This window comes from Podarcis gaigeae, assembly GCF_964106915.1.
Source record: "Podarcis gaigeae genome assembly, chromosome: 18".
Taxonomy (NCBI): Eukaryota; Metazoa; Chordata; class Lepidosauria; order Squamata; family Lacertidae; genus Podarcis; species Podarcis gaigeae.
The window spans coordinates 372828-391701 of record NC_139696.1 but is presented as its reverse complement, the minus strand read 5'-3'; the positions used below and the strand labels follow the sequence as shown (position 1 = coordinate 391701).

The 18874-nt window shown below is 55.6% G+C and overlaps 3 protein-coding genes across 15 annotated transcripts in view; 2 read left to right on the top strand and 1 right to left on the bottom strand.

The window, feature by feature from the left end:
• Positions 1-484: 484 nt before the first annotated feature.
• LOC310835468 (uncharacterized protein) lies at positions 485-6269 on the top strand (the record flags this gene model as incomplete). The annotated part of the gene is made up of 4 exons (XM_083720096.1): positions 485-633; positions 847-2453; positions 3937-4002; positions 5071-6269. 4 exons carry the CDS (start codon positions 485-487, stop codon positions 5148-5150), a joined length of 1902 nt encoding a protein of 633 aa, XP_083576222.1. The 3' UTR covers positions 5151-6269.
• Positions 6270-7639: 1370 nt separating this feature from the next.
• ZNF414 (zinc finger protein 414) lies at positions 7640-13313 on the top strand. Of its 2 annotated transcripts, XM_083720599.1 has the most exons (8): positions 7640-7737; positions 8815-8950; positions 9215-9313; positions 9819-9926; positions 10160-10265; positions 10887-11413; positions 12067-12225; positions 12758-13313. In XM_083720599.1, exons 1-8 carry the CDS (start codon positions 7735-7737, stop codon positions 12832-12834), a joined length of 1215 nt encoding a protein of 404 aa, XP_083576725.1. In that variant the 5' UTR covers positions 7640-7734; the 3' UTR covers positions 12835-13313. The 2 variants fall into 2 exon arrangements, with proteins under 2 accessions (XP_083576725.1, XP_083576724.1); XM_083720598.1 differs by lacking the exon at positions 7640-7737 and having other exon boundaries at positions 8545-8950.
• A 410-nt stretch (positions 13314-13723) lies between these two features.
• MYO9B (myosin IXB) overlaps positions 13724-18874 on the bottom strand; it is a 45120-nt gene continuing 39969 nt past the window's right edge. For 6 of the 12 annotated variants that reach the window (XM_083720137.1, XM_083720143.1, XM_083720141.1 and 3 more), the window contains 8 exons: positions 18622-18750; positions 18142-18247; positions 17583-17714; positions 17061-17184; positions 15962-16009; positions 15058-15191; positions 14752-14891; positions 13724-14393 (listed from right to left, as the gene is read on the bottom strand). In XM_083720137.1, the coding sequence (XP_083576263.1) occupies positions 14753-14891; positions 15058-15191; positions 15962-16009; positions 17061-17184; positions 17583-17714; positions 18142-18247; positions 18622-18750 (812 nt within the window). In that variant the 3' untranslated portion in view covers positions 13724-14393; position 14752. The remainder of the gene's footprint in view (positions 14394-14751; positions 14892-15057; positions 15192-15961; positions 16010-17060; positions 17185-17582; positions 17715-18141; positions 18248-18621; positions 18751-18874) is intronic. The other 6 variants (XM_083720142.1, XM_083720146.1, XM_083720145.1 and 3 more) reach the window with 1 other exon arrangement.

The following is an 18874-nucleotide window of genomic DNA, read 5'->3' as shown; positions in this document are numbered from 1 at the left end:
TGCTTTAAATATATACTCCTATAAAATTGCAGGTCATTACAACTATCCTGCCAGTGTTCTGGTCTGTTGCAATTTTTTTCCTATATTAAATAAGCCATTTCCATTCTTTTATATATATATATTATATTTATATATATATATATATATATATATATATATATATATATATATATATATATATATATATATATATATATATCAAGTTGGTTATCTTGATTTCTTAATTTCGCCTTTTCTGCAAAATCCCCTTTTTTCAGCAGCTGCGACGCTCTAGCTAATTCGCTCTCTCTCCCCCTTTCCAGGAGCTGCGACGCTCTAGCCGGCTCTCTCAATGCCTCTTTCCCCCTCCCCTTCCGGTGTCCACGTTTCCGGCCGCGCCAGGCGGTTGCCGCGGCAACCAGGAAGTGCTGCCTGTCGGGGCTTCCGGTCCGCTGGTCAAAGCCTTCCCCCGGGGGGTTCTTCTTCTCCTTCCGCCGCCCCAGCCATGGCGGACTCCTTCAAGGCGAGGAAGCTTCCCAGGGGGAGTCGGCGCTCCCCGGAGCCGCCTGCCTACGACCCGTGGGGCTGGGGGGACGCCGAGTGGGACTGGGAGCTGCCGGCGCCCTCGCCCCGGGTCTGCTGGGAGGCGGAGAGGCTGGCGCCCCGGGGGAGGGGCAAAGGGCGGGGTTTCTGGGGGGCCCGCGAGGAGCCCCCGAGCTGGACGCGGCCCTGGAGGGGGAGGGGTGCTCGCAGAGGGGGGAGGGGGCGGGATCGGTGGGGGGGAGGAAGCCCCCCCAAGGAGGAGGAGGAGGAAGAGGAACACTGGAGGGGGAGGGGCTCTCGCAGAAGGGGGAGGGGTCCTCGTAGAGGGGGGAGGGGCCGGGATTCGTGGGGGGGAGGGAGCCCCCCCAAGGAGGAGGAAGAGACCTGGAGGGGGAGGGGCCGGGATCCCTGGGGGGCAGAGAGCCCCCCCAATGAAGAAGAGGAGGAAGAGCACTGGAGGGGGAGGGATCCTCGCCGGGATCCATGGGGGGGAGGGAGCCCCCCCAAGGAGGAGGAAGAGCCCTGGAGGGGGAGGAGTCCTCGCAGAGGGGGGAGGGGCTGGGATCCGTGGGAGGGAGGGAGGAGCCCCCCCAAGGAGGAAGAGGAAGAAGAGCCCCCCCAGCAGCAGCAGGAGGAGGACCCCTTTAGCAGGAGGAGCCGGTGGGGCAGCCGGGAGAGGGAGCCCCCCTCGTGGGATCAGCCACCTCCGGCCAAAGCCCCCCGGAAATCCCACTGGGGGGGCAGCCCCAAGAGGGAAACGGGGACGCGGGTGCTGCTGACGCCACCGAGGCAGAGCAGCCCGGAGCAGGGCCCCCCCCACAGGCCACGGGGCTGGGGGGAGTGGGACTCAGCAAGGCACGGGGTCCGGGAGCAGCGGTCGCCCCCCGGCAGCCCCCCTCGGGGCAGGAGCTGGTGGGGCGAGCCGGAGAGGAGCCCCGGCCGAGAGGAAAGGGGGCACGGGAGGCCGGCCGAGGAGGTACCCCGGGAAGCGGCGCCCTGGGGCGGCTCGGAACATGGGGGGATTTTGGGCAGCCTTGAGCGGCTGGCTTGGGAGCAGGGCGGGGACCAGTGGAGGAACCCCGACTGGGTCAAGGACCAACCCACGACTCTCGCCAGGGGCGGAAGCCCCGCAAGGTCCGACTGGCAGCAGAGCCAGAGCGGAGACCCCGATGGCTGGGGCAGCTCCGCCAGTTTCCAGAGCGGGTGGGCAGCCGACGGAACCGAGGTGGGGACCCCCGAGATGGAGGAGGAGCTGGGGTGGGACGCTGCCGGAGAGGACGGCGTGCCGGCGGGCTCGGATGGCGCCCACCCTGCCCCGCAGAAGTGGACGCCGTGCCAGGAGGTGGTGGACTACTGGACGAGGGCGTGCCGCACCTGCCTGAGCCTCCGCCAGAGAAGGAGGCTCATGTCCTCCTGCCCGCGTCCCACCTTGCCCGACAGGAGCCACGAGACGCCCGCCCTCAACGCCGACATTGCCAGCCTGGGCGTTGCGCCGCATCAGAGGGCGGAGCTGGTCAATGCCCGGAAGCTGGGCTGGCTCCAGGACGAGGTTCTGGACACGCTGGCCCCGGCCATGAGAGTCTACGAGATGGCCGAAGAGGCCCTGGAGAAGCGGGCGCCAGTGGACCCCCTGGAATTGCGGGAGTGCGCCCAGCGCCTCCTCCGCCTCCTGGGCAGCGTGAGCGCCCGGCTGACCCTCCTCCGCCGCGTCAAGGTCTTGCGCGCCATCAACCCCCGCCTGCAGTCCATCTGCTCCAAGATGACCAGCCGCAACTGCAACGGGATGCTCTTTGGCGAGGACAAAGTCCAGCTCCTGAAGGAGCTGCTGGCCAGGTTCCCCCAGCTCACCCAGAACAACACCACCTACAAGCGGGCCCGCACTCAGCGCCGCAGGAGCAAGGTGTACAGCAGCCCCCCGCCCCAAGGCGCAGGTAAGGCCGCCTTTGACCGCACCCTAACGCTGGTGGCCAACGCCAAGCCGGTGCCCACCCTCGCCCAACATTTTGGGCCAAAAGGTTGGGGGGCGCCAGCTTGGGGGCGCCCTGGGCAGCTCCGAAGTTGCGTTGCCTTTTAGCTCTTGAGCACGTGTCCGTCAGCCTCCAAGTCTCCCCAGATGTGGTTGGGCCACCCTGGAGACCCGGCAGGAAGGAAATGCTGGGAGCAGAAACACATTTTAGTAGGGTGGCGCAGGGGTCTAAACCACTGAGCCTCTTGGGCTTGCTGATCAGAAGGTCGGCAGTTCAAATCCCTGCGACGGGGTGAGCTCCCGTTGCTCAGTCCCTGCTCCTGCCAACCTACCAGTTTGAAAGCATGCCAGGGCAAGTAGATAAACTGCGGCAGGAATGTAAACTGTGTTTCCGTGCGCTCTGTTTTCCGCCATGCGCCAGAAGCGGTTTAGTCCTATTGGCCACACGACCCAGAAAGCTGCCTGTGGACAAACACCGGCTTCCTCGGCCTGAAAGCGAGATGAGCGCCGCAATCCCATAGCCGCCTTAGACTGGACTTCACCGTCCAGGGGCCCTTGGCTTTTACCTTTTAAACGCTGAATAGCACCAGCCCAAAAGGGCTGAGTATATATAAGTTTGAAAACCCACTTTTACAAGAACTGAAGAAGAGCGTGCCAGCCATGTGGAAGAGCTCTGTGGATTTCCAGTAGGCCTCCCTCACGCCCAGAGCGCCTGGGGCTCCTTTCTTTAAGACGCCTCGGCTAGCAGTAGCCCAAGGCACTGGGTCCTGTGGCCCATTCCATGGCGGTGCTACTCCTTGTGTCTTAACTGGAGTCCTTGTTCATTGCTAAGCCTTCTTCCACAGTTAGCTTAGCTGCCATTGAGAGGACCAGCTGTTTTTAATTTTTTCAGAGAGGAAGGGGCATGTTCCCTCCTGCTGAACAACCAGGGGAACTTTATTTTTTTTGCCCCACAGCTTTGGGGAGACAAGTATCTCCTCGGTTATCAGGAAGCCCCAAACAGGGTCTTTCCTGGAATCAAATTCCAAGCCGTATTATTATTATGAAGGGACACAGGTGGCGCTGTGGTCTAAACCACTGGGCCTCTTGAGCCTGCTGATTGGAAGGTTGGCAGTTCAAATCCCTGAAACGGGGTGAACTCCCTTTGCTCTGTCCCTACTCCTGCCAACCTAGCAGTTCGAAAGCACGCCAGCTCAAGTAGACAAATAGGTACCGGGAAGGTAAACGGCGTTTCCATGCGCTCTGGTTTCCGTCACAGTGTCCTGTTGTGCCAGAAGTGGTTTAGTCCTGCTGGCCACGTCCCGGAAAAAGGAAAAAGGCCGGCCCCCTCGGCCTGAAAGCGAGATGAGCGCCGCAACCCCAGAGTCGCCTTGGACTGGGTCCTTTACCTTTTACCTACCATTAATTATTATTATTATTTACATCTCTACCCAACCTTTTTCGCCAAGGAACTCAAGGTGGTGGAATGCCTTGCTTCAAGGAGGAGTTCCAGCAGACGGACACCGTCTCACAAGGTGAGCTCCGACCCGCACAAATGATCACCACCTTGTATTAAGAGCTGAGATATATAAACTAGGCACCAAACGGCTCCTAAACCAAGTTGCCAAAATGGAACGTGCAGTTGCTCTTTTTTATGCCAGATGGCTCTAAAGTCTTAATTTTCAAAAGGTGGCCTGGCACTGATTCAGTTAAACCTGGTGCTGTGGTCTAAACCACTGAGCCTCTTGGGCTTGCCAACCGTAAGGCCAGTGGTTCGAATCCCCGCGGTGGGCTGAGCTCCCATTGCTCTGTCCCAGCTTCTGCCAGCCTAGCAGTTCGGAAGCACACCAGCACAAGCAGATAAACTGCTGCGTCAGGAAGGTAAACGGTGTTTCCGTGCGCTCTGGCTTCCGTCATGGTGTCCTGTTGCGCCAGAAGTGGTTTAGTCCTGCTGGCCACATGACCCGGAAAGTTGTCTGCAGACAAAGGCCGGATCCCTTGGCCTGAAAGCGAGATGAGCGCTGCAACCCCAGAGTCACCTCGGACTGGACCTAACCACCCCGGGGTCCTTGACCTTTTTCCTTTTCCCGTACTTCTTTTTCTTAATGGTGACACAGACCATTAATAACGTAGGAATATTCTTCACAACGGTGAGCAGGGGGAAGCAAAGGCAACAATGCGCTCTAACGCCGTTTGCCGCTTCTACTCAAGCTGCCCAGAAAAATCATTTTGGTTCCAGAAATTCATTCCGGCCCTGCGGATAAAATCTAACTGATAAAATTCTATAGGATCTGGGTGTTAGCGTGTGAAAGCAGTCCAGATCCGGAGATCCCCAGATGACTATCACAGGCGGCCAATAGGCAGCTGCAGAATTAGCATGGTGGATTTTGAACGCCGATCAGGGATAACGAGTTCGTGATTTGCCCACACAAAGTCTGGGGGTTCAATCCCAGGTTTGGGGTTTCCTTTTGCAGGTTGAGGTGGCCGACTCTCCTTCACCCCAGGGTCTTAGGCAGAGGTCGGAGCGCTGTCTGCCAGGGGCTGGGCTAGATGACCGCTGGTGCCCCTTCCCCCTCTACAGCTCTGTGATTCTGTTATTCTAGGTATCTGGGCCGGCACAGATAGCTCCCTGCCTGAGACCCAGCAGGACCATGCGCTGAACTGGTCCAACTTCGGTTCCTGATCGGTCGGGGACGGGGCGGCGGAAAAACCAATGGTGCCCGCTTGCCAACCTCCCCCCCTTCACAGGGGCTTAACTGGCCCCACAGACACCCAGAAGGAACCCCCCTCTTACCAGGGGCAGAGGGAACTATTTTTGCAACAGAGAGGGGAGCAGAGGGGCCAGGAAGCCGGAAGCGGACCATTCCTCTCGACGGAAGAGATGCCCCCTCGCTTGCCCCCCCTGCCTGCTCAAGAGTCTGTCCCTTGGCGAGCCAAGCAGGGCCACCATTGAGCAGTTGGGGGGCCACAGGGCAGAATGGAGCCAAGAAGACAACTCTTTTGAACATGACTCTCCCCAACCCTCTCTTGACTCTGCAGCAAGACTGTGTGCCCCCCCCCCCGGGGGGCAAGTTGAAGCAGGGGCTTTTTATTGCAAGCCCCCCCCCCCCCTTTGTGTGAAAGGCCTCTTGGTTTTCAGAGAGAAGACATAGATTCCTTCCAGTGCAAGAAGAGTTTTTTTCTCCCAACGGTGCAAAACAGTTTCTGTTTGAACTTGATTTTTTTGTTGTTGAATATTTTCTGTGGGGGTTTTTTGGGGGGTGCTTGCTGGCACCAGGAAAACCCAGACCCCTCCTTTCCCCACTCCCTTTTGCCTCAGCACCCTTTTCAACTCTTGGGCTTTCCTGAGTTTTCATTTGCTGATGGAGGCATCTTGTGGCAGGGAGTTGCAGCTGGGCTCATATATTTTTTTGCCTGCTTCCCCCCTCAAAAAAAAGTTTTCACCTGGGGGCAGGAAACAGACTCTCCATGGGACTTCTTTTGTTTTTTTCCCCCGATGGTTTTCCTGTGTCGGATCTCTGGCGGACTCTCTTTTTTTCCTCCTCCACCCAAATCAGCTGCTTGGCTGAAGAAACCACGTCCCGGCGGTTGAGGTCCAAGAGGAGACCCCCCCAGGTTAGGAGGACCATGTTTGCTCTGTTCCCTGAAGGACGTTTGATGGATTCCTGCAAAGAGGGTCCGGGGAACCGACTGATTCCTTAGCGGTTTGCAACCAAAGCGGCGATCGAACCGGAGCAAGACCTTGGAAGTCTGTTTCTTGGGGACCTTCTCTAGTTGAATAAATGTTCTTTTGTCTTCACAAGCTGTGTCTTTTTGGTTAATGCTTCCCCATCGCACCAGGAAACATGCGCCCCCCCATTAAAATAGAAACATAATTAAAAACGCACAGTGGAATCATGGAGGATGAGGGGCAAAGGGGGCGTTCGCCTACGAACCGGTTAAGCGTCTCGCCTGGAATTAGCCTGTCTCTGAGCTTCCCTGTATTTTCTGTTTCTTTTCTTTCTGTTTTGAAACAAATTCTTCTTGGTTTTACAAATGCAAAATATATACAAACACAAACTGCAAAAACGAATCTGTATAAAAGAGATTCTCCCCATCTCCTCTTCCTCTCTGTGGGGTCCCATGTTAAGCATCTAAAACTGCATATACATCCAGACTCCAATTTTTGTATCAGGCCATATTATCCGCAATAATTTTGGCACTACAAGTGAGTCAAAATCCTGCTCTTGTTTCCATCTGCTTACAGTGGTCTTCTAAATGACTTCTAAAATTTCCCCATTCTTTTATAAAGTTTTTATCCTCTTTGTCTCTGAGTTTTCCAGTCCGTTTTGCCATCTCGGCAGAGTCTCTGGTAGGGACTTTTATTTTCTTTCCAGTTCTGGGTTAATAACATCCGGGCGGCCGTTGTTCCATTCATGAAGAGTCTCTTCTGCTCCTTTGGGATGTCAGTACCTGCAATTCCGAATAAAAAAACCTTCTGGTATCTTAACAAAAGTTATTTTAAACAGAGCTTCCCTGTATTTTCAAGCCATAAAAGCCCCTTTTGTGGAATGCCTGAAAGATTCCTTTTGGGACCCAAAAGAGAGAAGGGGAGGGAGGAAGGAAGGAGTATAAAAAGAGAGAACGAGAGAAAGGAAGGTAAAAAGATAGAGAAGGAAATAGAAAGAAGGAAAGGGGAGGGAGGGAGACAAAAAGAAAGAAATAGAGAAGGAAAGGGGAGGAAGGGAGGAAGATAAAAAGAGAAAGAGTGAGAGAAAGAAAGAAGGAAAGGGAAGGGAGGAAGGGAGAAAAAAGGAAAGGGGAGGAAGATAGGAAGATCAAAAAATAGAGTGCGGGAAAGGAGGGATGAAGGAAGGAGGATAGAGAAGGAAAGGGGGAGGGAGGGAGGAAGATAAAAAGAGATAAATAGAGTGAGAGAGAAGGAAAGGGGAGGGAGGAAGATAGAGAAGGACAAGAGGAAGGAAGATAAAAAGAGAAATAGAATGAGGAAGGAAAGGGGAGGAAGGAAAGAGGGAAGAGAAAAAGAAAAGAGAAACAGAGCTAAAGAAAGGAAGAGAAAGAATAGAAGAAAAGGAGGGAAGCGAAGAAGAAAGCAATTTGGCAGGGAGCTGCCTTTCCGGCTGGCGCCACTGGGGGCGCCCTCCCCCCCTCCCGCCCCGGACTTCCGATCTCGCGACAGTTGCGTCAAGATGGCTACAAGGTAGCGGCAGCTGGGCGCCTTTGATGCTGCGCGAGGAGGAAGGAGAGAAGGGATCCCCGGGCCCGAGATGGTAAGGCTCTGGGTGTCCCCCTTGGAACCCCCCCCCTCTCCTGGAGGGGCTGCAGCGATTGCATAATACAATGCTCAGAGCCAGACACGCGAGTTGGGCCCGTTCACACGTGCGCAGGGGGAGGGGGAGGTGGCTGCCCAGAAGACACACAACCGGCTTGCAATGTTAGGCCCCATGCTGTCTGCACTGGCCGGCAGCCGTGCCCAGGATCCGAACCCGGGGCCTTCTGCATGCCATGCACCCGCTCAGAAGAAACCCGAGTTTGCCAGCAATATTTGAGTGCAGGGCATGTTCTGTAGACAAAAGCCCTACAAATCTTGGCTCGTCTTCCTCCAGCGAAGGGACTTTTGGGGCGCCCTACCCTACAAAGCTGTTGTGGACTTTAAATATATATATTTAAATGTCAAAAAGAAGCCCTGCATGTTGGTTAGCGGACATCAGTGCTGATGACTGAAGGCTGCCAGGGGGGAAATAAAACGGAAGCAGCTTTTTGAGACAAATTTTGGCTTCTCATTAGCCGCCCAAGAGGAACCTCGTTCCTGTTTCTTCTGCCGTTTTGCAAAACAACCCGCTTTTAAGAGGGAGATTCTGATTTTGGCTGCATGGTCCCCTCAGTCCTCTAAAAGCTCATCATCATCATCATCATCATCATCATTTGGTTTGCACTGTCTCTTCCCTCAAATAAGAGCCCAAGATCAAGAGCAAAACCCCCGCCTGTCTGAATAGGTCAGGCAGAAAAACCCGATGCCCACTTGGCGTCCAAAAATCAAACCCAGCCCAACTTCTTCAAATATCCCTTTGGTTTATCAATATGCTATTTTATTATGGTTTTGCCCTTCATGATTTGATCTGACCACCGTTTCCCCGCAAGAGCTGCAAAAAGTGGATTAAAAAACCCCAACAACCAATTTTTAAAAACCCAAATAAAGGAATATATTGGGACTGTAATGAATTCACTGTGAAGGGGGGGGGGGGAGTTCACTCTCAATCAATTCAAGAATGCAAAGAAGTGATCTTTCCTCTCCCATCCAAGAGAATAATAATAACCGGCCGCCCCCTTTCACCCCCTTCGGCCAGGAGAAGACGCTGCCACCTGCTGCCCCACTTGCACCCCAAGACCTCCGGGCGTCCCCCCCCAGCCGCGCCAGGAGCAAAGCGGAGAAGGAAGAGGGGCCCCCCCCACTGGTGACATCTCCCGTGGCCTCTTTGGGGGGTGAGTAGGGGCGGGAAATCGGGCCTATTCCTCCCAAAAAAACAAAGCCAGCTTTCTAGTCCTCATGAAGGCTCAAGGAAACGGCCTTGGTCCATCTTGCTCTGTACTGTCTGCACGGACTGGCAGCAATTCAGATGGGGAAGGGGGGGATTCCCATCCCTACGTGGAGATGCTGGAGGGGGGGGGTCCTTCTGCAAGCCCAGCAGGGACCCTGCCGTGATCCCCAGCCCGGAGGGAGCCACCAATGACGTCTCTTCTTCCCAGGCCCAGCCAACTCGGGGGTTTCGGCGACCCACAGCCACCCCACGCCAAGCGGCGGGGGGCGGAGGCAGGACCTGCGGCTGCCGAAGAGGAGACCCCCAGGTGAGTTGGAGGCCGGGGCGGCCCTTCTTAGCAAGGGGCTGAGGAACAGGGCGCAGGGGGCCTGGTTTGGGGGTGGACCCCTCTCCTTTCTCGCCCCTCCTCCCAGGCTCTGCTGCACAACATCCACATTTTCCCAGGCTGAGAGCTTGGCCCACGTTTCCCTCCGGCCCCCCACCACTGCCAAGCGGCCCTTGGAAGATTATCCAGGGAGGGGAGCACGGCCCTCACGCCGAACAGGATTCCCAGTTCCCTATAGATCCTGTGTGTCCCCCCCCCCCTTTAGAAAGCCACTTCCGGTCAATGTGTCTTTTGCCCTAGAGCGGACGTGTGTTGGTTGTTCCCATTTCACAGAAAGGGGAAATAGAGGCGCAGGGCTGCTCCAGCCTCAAAGCGGGGCTGCCAAGGCCTCTTGAATCGTAGAATAATGGAATTGTAGCTTTGAAAGGGGCCCCCCAGGGGTCATCCAGCCCAACCCCCTTTGGCTAATTCTCTTGCCTCGCCCTAGGGAGACGCTACCAGTGCTCTGGGGACGGCTGCCGCCTGGCCTGCCGCAGCATGAAGGAGCTGCTGGATCACATTCGGGTTCATTATCGGCCCACACAGTCGGTGGAGGGTAAGTCTGGGGCGGGGGGGGGGGGGCGGAGATCTCAAGCTGCGTTTGCCCCCTCACACTTTCCACTGCAGTAACTATTTTGGGGGGCGGTGGGGATTGAAATTTTGTTCATTTTTAAAATGTAAATAAAACAGAGAAATTGTAACGGCCGAAAAGAATCGGAAGGTGAAAAGCATGGCTATTGAAATGGGCTTGTGGAACGAATGATCCCAGCTGCCTCTCCTGTTTCCCAGGGAAGATTTTCCGCTGTTCCTCTCCGGGCTGCTTGGAATCTTTCCCCAACATGCAAGTTCTCATGGAACACATAAAGGTGCACTACAAGCCGAACCGCTACTTCAAGTAAGGCCATATTATTATTCTGATGATGATGATGATGATGAAGGGCAGGGTCTAGATAGAGGGGGCCAAGTAAATCTACTCCCAAAGCTCACATTATTTCCTGGTATTTGATGCATTGTGATTTGCTATTTCTATCCATCACAGAAGAGTCATTCTTTATTGTAATACGTGTAAACTGTCTAATGAATTACTTGCTGACATTTGATTGTAGCGTTTGCTATGGGATTCTAATGCATTATTGCATATAGCTTTATTTGGGGTAAGTTGTTTATTTTAAAGTCATTGTGACTTTTTATATAGGATCTGATTGTTGTTGTTTGATGTTTTATTATTAATTCTGCTTGTGTTGGAAGCCGTCCAGAGTGGCTGGGTCAATTGAGCCAGATGGGTGATGTAATAATAATAATAATATTATTATTAATAATAAGATGATGTCAGGAGCTGCCCAAAGGTGTGGGCGATGGAGTCTCTCCCTCCGCCCCCCGTTTCTCATTCCTCCCTGTTTGGAGCAGCTGGGATTGAGCTGCCAACCTCCAGAATCAAAAGATGGGTGTAGCGTGTGGGAACGGGTCCTCCAGAGGTCCTCCATCCCACCCCCCCTGCAACCTGTCCCCCCTCCAGGTGTGAGAACTGCATGACGCGTTTCCGGACATACCGCTCCCTCTTCAAGCACCTCCACAGTTGCTCCTCCGCCGGAACCGCCGCCGGTGCAGCCGCCTCCGCCGACACCCCTCCCCTGGCGCCGGAGAAGCCCCTCCCGGAAAAGGAGCCCCCCGGGAAGCTGCTGGAGGTCCTGCCCAAACTGGAGACGGTCATCCAGCAGCTCAGGAAGGAAGCCATCCTCCCCGGCGAGATGGAGGCCCCGCCGCCGGCCCCCAACCCGCTCCCTCCCGGCCCCCTGGGGCCCTTGCCCGCCCTGCCGCCGGGGCCCCACGCCTTCCCTCTGCTGGAGCCCTCCCTCTTCGGACCCCCGCCGCCCCTGGCCAGGTTCCCGGGGCCGGCTCCCCACACACTCCCGGGACCCTTCCTGCCTTACGTCCATCCGGGGAGCTACGCCTTGCCTCCCGCCGCCGTCCAGAGCCGCCTGCGGCCGTTCCTGCCGGGACAGGGACTCCCCATCTCCAACGCCGTCTGGAAGAAAAGCCAGGGTGAGCAGAAGACCTTTCCGCCCCCTTGGCCCCAGGAGGGTCTCTCTGCCCCCCATCGTTACCTGTCTGCCAGTCCAGCGATTGTGCCCAATTTGCTCAGATTTGAGATTGCCCTAATCCAGGGTTCTAGTCCTCATAACCACACCGGGGGTGGGGAATACTCGAGAGGTTTGGGAACTGCCCTTAAATGTTTCGCTCTCTGCAAGGCTCCGCTCGATCCGGAAGCTGCAGTCAGGGCAGGATGCTGCAGAAAAAGTGCTTTAAGCAGTAACAGGAAACACGTGGCTCATAGCAAACTATATGTAACCTGTATTATTTCAGACTTCTTAAACCATGGGTAGGCAAACTATCACCTTCTCAATTACATGAGTAGAATGTGTCCTTTTATTTCAAATGCATCTCTGGGTTATTTGTGGGGCATAGGAACACGTTCATTTTTTTTCTTCCCAAAATATAGCCCAGCCCCCACATGGTCTGGGGGACGGTGGACCGGCCCCCTGCTGAAAAAGCTTGCTGACCCCCGATTTAAATCAAATCCACCCTGGAGAGAAACCTCCCCAGATATTGAGGAAGCTGGCGCAGGTTTCCATCTGCTCTTAAGCGTATTTGTCCGTTTGCTCTGGGGCTGAGCTGTCTTTTTTGCGCCCCCGCAGGGCACTCCTCCAACAGCCGCATCGTGTGGGAGCACACGCGGGGGCGCTACAACTGCCTGCAGTGCTCCTACTCGACGGCGTCGCGGGAGGAGGTCACCCAGCACGTCGAGGACCACCGCAAGAACCCCTCCCCACCCGGGCGCCTGGACGGAGAAATGGGTGAGTGCGGGGCTGGCGGGGGACCTCCCCTTCGGCACCTGGGGCGGCACGGGAGGCGGCTGGGTTGCCTGGCAGGCGCGGGGGACCTCCGCTCAGGACTACAGCTCCTGTTGCCCCTGGAGTTGTAGTTTGGCAGCACCCGGATTCCCCAAATCCGACTCAGAGCAGAGCCCAGGGGTCTACTCGAGTTTGGCCAATGCTGGGATGTAACGTCGGACACCGAGGAGGTTGGGCTACAACTCCCATCAGGCGGAGGTGAGGGGAACTGTGATTTGGCAGTGGCCGGAGGGGCAAAGGTTCCCCGACTGCTTCTCACTGACCTGGCTAGGCGCACTGGGAGTTGTAGTCCAACCATCTCTAGCTAGGGAGCGCCCAGTTTAGCCAAGGCGGTTTGACTCCATCTGTTGCTTTTTTGCAGTTTTTATCAGTTCTGCGTTTCTGCAACGGACAAGTTTTGCTTTGTGATGGATTTTAAATGTCCCTTAAAAACAACAACTGATGCCTCCCCCTATTTTCCTCTTTCCTCCACCAGACTTTGGGGTGGGGCTCCCCTCGTTCCACCCCAGACTGACGCCAGAAGTGGAGAACACTCTCTTCTCCCCGCTGTGAGGCTTCCACGGTGCTGACCCCCCCTCGTTTTGTCACCATCACCATCTTCACCCCCCCCTTTTAAGGTGCAGTAAGGATGGTGGGGGATCCTGGCTCCTCCCCCCCCCCAAAAGGGGTAGAGGGTTCAGACACCCCCAGGAAGTCTTTCCTCTCCAACCCCCCACAGAACGTGTGCGCACAAATGGATGGTGTTTGATGGGAAGGGGGTAGAAATTTAATTATTATTGATATTAATTTAATCTAGAACATTTTCCGGTGCATTCTTCTTCCCTCCTTTTTCTCCCCCCCCGCAAATGGTTTCTCTTGCTTTAAAGGCAAAATGCTCATCCCCCCGCTCCCGTTCTCTTGGTGAGGACACCTCCAGCCCCTCCTTCCCTAAAGCCGATGATCAGGTTTGCTCAGGTTTGTTATAGCGGGCTATTTGCTGCTTTTGCAAAAAAACACAAAAAACAGAAATAAAATGGGAATTGTACAGAAAATGTGAGCGAGCCTTCTTGTCTTGGGGTGTGTCTTTTGAGCCCTATTTTCGAGGGGGGGGCAGGTGACAAAGGCAAACAAATACACCTACCTCTTGCCGGTGGGGGGGGGCAAGGAACATTCTTTGTTTTTAAACCCCCCCCCGTTTTGTTAGATTTAAGCAACCCTCCCCACCCCTCTACTCACACACAGAGGGAGAAACTGCTCAGGATTCAAGGCGAGTTCCACCAGCAAAAACACAAGCAGGATTTCTGGGGTGTGTGGAACTGTGAGGAGTGAGGTCTGCAGTGAGCAGCACCCCGCTCTCTGCTCCTGCAGGCATGAAGTGGGGAGCCCACAAGCGCCCTCCACAGCCTTGGCCAACTCCCAGAGTTCAGCCTCCGTCCCGCTGCCAAGAACGACTCGGACTCCCTTCTCCTCTCTCAAAAAAGTGCACGGTTTTAATATGAACAACGATGCATCTCGTCTTCTTTTTGGTCTCTGTTCAAAGCGTTATTACAAAAACAACAACAAAACACAAACCCAACAGTTCTTGTAAACCACTTGGAAAGTCGTCAGACAGGACGGAGGAAGAAGGGGATGCGAAATGGCCCCCGACTCCCCTCCGAGGGGTCCGGTCGGAGTCTGTCGGGAGAAAGGGTGGGCAAGGTACCATGGACTGGGGAGAAGGAGGAGGAGGAGAAGTGCTGAGGCCGGTTCCCCAGGCTGCTCACAATCGCCAGCTCCTTTTCTGAGGACGGGACTCATCCGTAGGCAGAGGGCCAGGAGCACTTTCCTTGTGGGGCAGCTCTGGAGCCAGGCTTGCCAGAGACCTGCTGGTGACCCAGAGAATCAGGAGGGTGGAAGAGACCCCGGGTCCTGGGGTCCAGGGCTGCAGAGAAGCGGCTGGAGCTTGGCAGTTCACAGCAGTGGCCCTTCCTGGAGCAGCAGCAGCAGCGGAGGAGGTGGCAGCAGCTCCCGCCTGGAGGCAGAGGGGGCAGGGGGCAGTCTTGCCCTGGCGGGGAAGACCAGGCTGCTTGGCGATCCGGCCGCGTCTTTGGCAGGTGGGGGGAGGCCCCGGGCATAAGGGGGCTCACTGCTTCCTTCAAAGAGAGAACGGGGATACAAGGGGCTGTGAGCAGCCGGCAACATCCAAGAAATATCTCAGAAACCGGCAGGGTGGCACAGCACCGCCCAGTGGGGGGCTGGAAGGGGTCTCGGTGGTGGGGCCTGAGAACGCCCCCTGCCTAAAATCCCAGCCAGTGTGGACACCACTGGTGCACCAGAAGGCACGAGGACCAGGATTTTGTTCCTGTTTGAAGGGGAGGCGGTCAGGGAACCCCGGGGCACCGCCATATTGGTGATGGGAAGGGCTCCTCCTGCCTTCGGAGGTCTGCTCCAGGTGGGCCAAGGGGGTGGGCTCAGTCCGAGGCAGGTTCCCCAGGAAGCAGAAGCAGGCACCTTAATACTGGCTGTCAGGGTCCGGGCGGCCCCCTCGCTCCTCCAGCAGGCTCTCGGTGCTGGCCGACGTCTCCGAGTCCAGGTTCTCCTCGTCGGAGCCCCTCTGGTCCAGCTCTGGCAATCGGTAGGTGATATCTTCCCTGTGGAAAAAAAGTTTCCCTCTCATAATGATCTTGTGGGACGCCCAGATTGCTGCTGCAATCGCTGCCCCAGAAATGCCAGGGCTGCTGGGAGGGAAACTCCTCCTCTGGCTCCCAGCTAAGCCCCCCTCCCGCTCCCCCCTTGGGTGTCCCCCCCCCCACTCACTTCTCCTCCTTGATCGACTGGATCCTCTCAATCAACAGCTCTTTCTCCCGGTTGTCCGTCTCCTCTCCCTCCGGGATAGCGCCCAGTTTCGGCGCAGTGCCATCGTCTGACCCAGCCTCTGGGGAGCCTTTGCTCTGGAAGGAATGGGGGGGGGAGACAGCAAGGTCTGGTGTCTGTTCTGGGCCAGGCAAAGGGTCCTGCAAAGCCCGTCCAACCGAAAGGCCTCCTCCAGGCTTGCAATGAGACACGAAGCAGCACCCTTGGGGTGGGCAATTTGACGCTCGCCAGCTTTTCCCAGGCGGCAAAACCAACCGGTGCAGTGCGGGAAGGGCACTGAGGAGGGAGGAGAAAGATTTGGGGGCAGCGCAGGTAAACGGGCCACTCTCGGGTCTACCTCACAGGGCTGTGGTGAGGCTGAACTGGGAGGAGAACCCCAAAGGGGACACCAGACACAGTGTTCAAGGTTGCTTCTGCCCATGTGCAAAGAACCAAGCAAGACACAAGACAGCCAGCCTAGGCTACTTTAATTATAATAAAAGGCACATATATATATGGCTATATATATGAATAGAACGCCAGGTGTTAGTGTGAAATCCTTTTTTAAAAAAAGAAAGAAAGAAAGGGGGGGTGACTTTGAAGGCAGCCCTGAGAAGACTTGCAGCAGTTTCTATTTTCTGAAAGAGAAGCATAGCTTTACAACCTCCCCACAAACCACAATTTGGACACGACTGTTGTAACTTGGGATAGGTGCAGCCACACAGCATGCGGGACAGGTTAAAAAACAAAAGAGCTCTGAAAAGTCGCCTCTTCTGGCTTTGGGGGTCATGCTGTGTGGCCGTCAAAGAGAAAGCGGGGGAACACACACACACACCACTTGTCATGCACTGAGAGAGTGTCTACCTACCGGCGCTCCCTTGCAGGGAGAGGAAAACCCAAGTTTTACAGGCCATAGCTAGAAAAAGGGAGAAAGAGACGATGGCCACACTCACAAACGTCAGAGGCACACAATTTCTTTCCGGACTCTCCTTGAATCTATTGCAAAATTGTCGGCGTGGCCTCGGCGGAGCCGCTTCGCAATCTGCCTGCCTGCCGCAGCAATTGCAAGGTGCTGTGCTAGACGCAGGGCGATTTCTAAATCTATTTCTGCGGCTCCTTTCGTTTCTTTCCCCGCAGAATTCAAAATGCAACACGCGCACACAAAGATGTGATATTGGGAACGAAGGAAACATTCTTACTTTGTTTACTCCCAATGTTGATGTTGCAATCTGAATCCCAGAGAACTGAAACAGGAGCACAACAAATTACAAAAAGGAGCAATAAAAACACAATGAAAAACTAGTCATGACGCAGGTGTACTGCAGAGCAGGGACCCCTGGCGGTGGGGAACACCTGCCCCAATCCAACCAATCCGTGTTGTATCCCAATCAGTTACGCTCCAAGTAAGCCCACCGACATGAATGGAGCTAAGTTCGTCACATCCATTATTTTAACGGGTCTCTTCTATGGATGTCATGCAAGGAAGTGCATTATCTTAATAAGCTTTTGGCAGGATTTTCTTTTTCTAAATTTGTACAGGTGCACCTCCTCCTGCCGATGGGGAGGCTGCAGTCCAACATGACAGCCTCTATGTTGCTGCTGCCCTCTGGTCCTGCCTAGGACCTTCCCTTGGGGACCCCTTGCTGCCCACAGGGAGAAGAGGGGGCTGGGTCCCTCTGGATGCTCTCGACAGTCCAAGAGGGGCTCTGGCCTCTAGGCCCTGCCTGTGGCCTCCCTGGAGGAATCCAAGGCCCCTTCGAGAACAGGAGGCTGGGCTAGAGGGGGCCCCTTGGGCCTGACTCTGCTGCAGGGCTCTTTGGATGTCCTGAACTCCTGGAGGGTGCCAGCGGACGTGCCCACTCAGACCAGCAGCTCCTTTTTGGGACTGGAATTGGCTCACACTTCCCAAGCCACTTCCCCACCCCGCCAGGCAATCCACAGGCAGGCTTTCTCGGGGAACAGCTTACCGAGTTCTGGCGCAGCAAGGAGAGCCGTCGGAAGGCGATGCTCTCGGCAGCCTCCAGCTGGCAGATCTCATCCATCTTCACCTTGTACTTCCGCATCTGCTCCTTGATGATCATCTCCACGCAGCTGGGGGCAGAGGAGAGTGAGAGGGAGGGCGAGAGGCTGGCGGGGAGCAGAACCCCACCTCAAGAGACCTCTGGCGGCACGGGAGGGCAGAGGAGACCCTGCAATCCCCGTGGGGGTGGGTGGTCACAGGCGAGGGGCACAAGAAGCCAAGCTCCGTTTTCTCCCTAGGGGACTGATCCAGGCTCTACAGCCTCACAGGAGGGAGGCAGCAGGCTCACAAAAAGGAAACCAGTTCCCAGCGCAGGAGCTGGGTCTCTATTCGTGGGGCAGCAGCTCACGAAAGGCCTGGTGGGAGCAGAGGAGGCGAGAGGACTCTTCGGGTCCCCTGCCAAGCGTCTATGAGTGCTGCTCCACCTGCCCCGCCAGTCCCAGGCCTGGCTTGCCCTGGGCTCACTCACATGGTGGTTTTTGAGACGTCCTTCATGCTGGTGAGGGGGTCCGAGGTGTCGGGGCAGCGCAAGAGGCAAGGGGCGAAGACGATGGCCAGGGCGTTGGGAGACATGCGGTTGAAGTCCTCCACTAGGGCGACCCTGTGCCACACACACACACACACACAGAGAAATTACATATTGGGAAAGAGAAAGGACACATTGGCGGTCCCAGTGGATGCTGCCAGCATCTTTTGCTGGCCCCAGTGGGAGGATAATGCTGTCTTAAGAGGTCACTACTTTGCTCCTGGTTTGGAAACGGATCTCCCTCCTCGCCCTTCTCCCTCCCCTCCCTCTTTCCTTGTGTGCCTGGTTATTTGAGTTCTGCAAGCCTGGCGCTGCGACTCCTCTCTCGTTTAGAAACCCACAATTAGTGACTTTGGAAAAGGATCGTCCGAAAAGCAGGACAAACACAAAGTCAGTGACATCCCTCTCGGGATTTCAGATGCGCATGCAAATATTGTGGAGCTGTGGCTACACACGGGGGGGGGGGGACGCGGAGCATGTGGGGGGTGCGCGGTGTCCTTACTTGACTAGGTGGAAGACCAGTCGCTCCAGAGTGTCATGGTTGGCCTGCGGCAGCTGCTCCAGGACGCTGTAGATGGTGCAGAGCTGCTCCTGTTTCCCCGGGAGCTCTGTGGGGAGAGGGGGAAGGTAAGAGCAGAGCATCGGGGCCCACAGGCAAGGGAGCCCCTTGCCCACTGCTGCCGCCCACCCACAAGAGGTGCTTAGAGCTGAAGATGGAAGCTCTGCCAATTGAAAAGGATGTCTAAACAGATAATTCCTTAAAAAACCCTGAAGCCTTTTTGCTAGGAATAACGGGGACAGGAGTCCCCAAAAAGCTGACTTATTTATGTACGCTAGAACTTTATATGCAGAAGAAGGAATACCACCAGCAAAGGAGGGATGGCTTATGAAACGGAGGGACTCTGCTGAAATTAATTAATGTTGAAGGATGGAGGGGCACTTTCTCTCACACAGACTCACAGCCCGGCCCTCGGAAACTCACCCACGGCCCGCAGGAAATCGTGGTACTGGGCAAAGGTCATGAGGGGGTCGGGAAGCTCCCTCAGCCACTGTTTGAAGATCCCGGTGATGGTGTGAATGGGGTAATTCTCCAGCCGCACCGAGTTTGGGTCTGAGGAGGAGGAGAAATAGAAGAAGGAGGGAAGGTGGGTAATATTCGAAAAGAACGCTGTGGTTTAAGAACGGACTTCCGGAATGGATTAACTTCGTAAACCAAGGTACCACTGTGCAGTCCT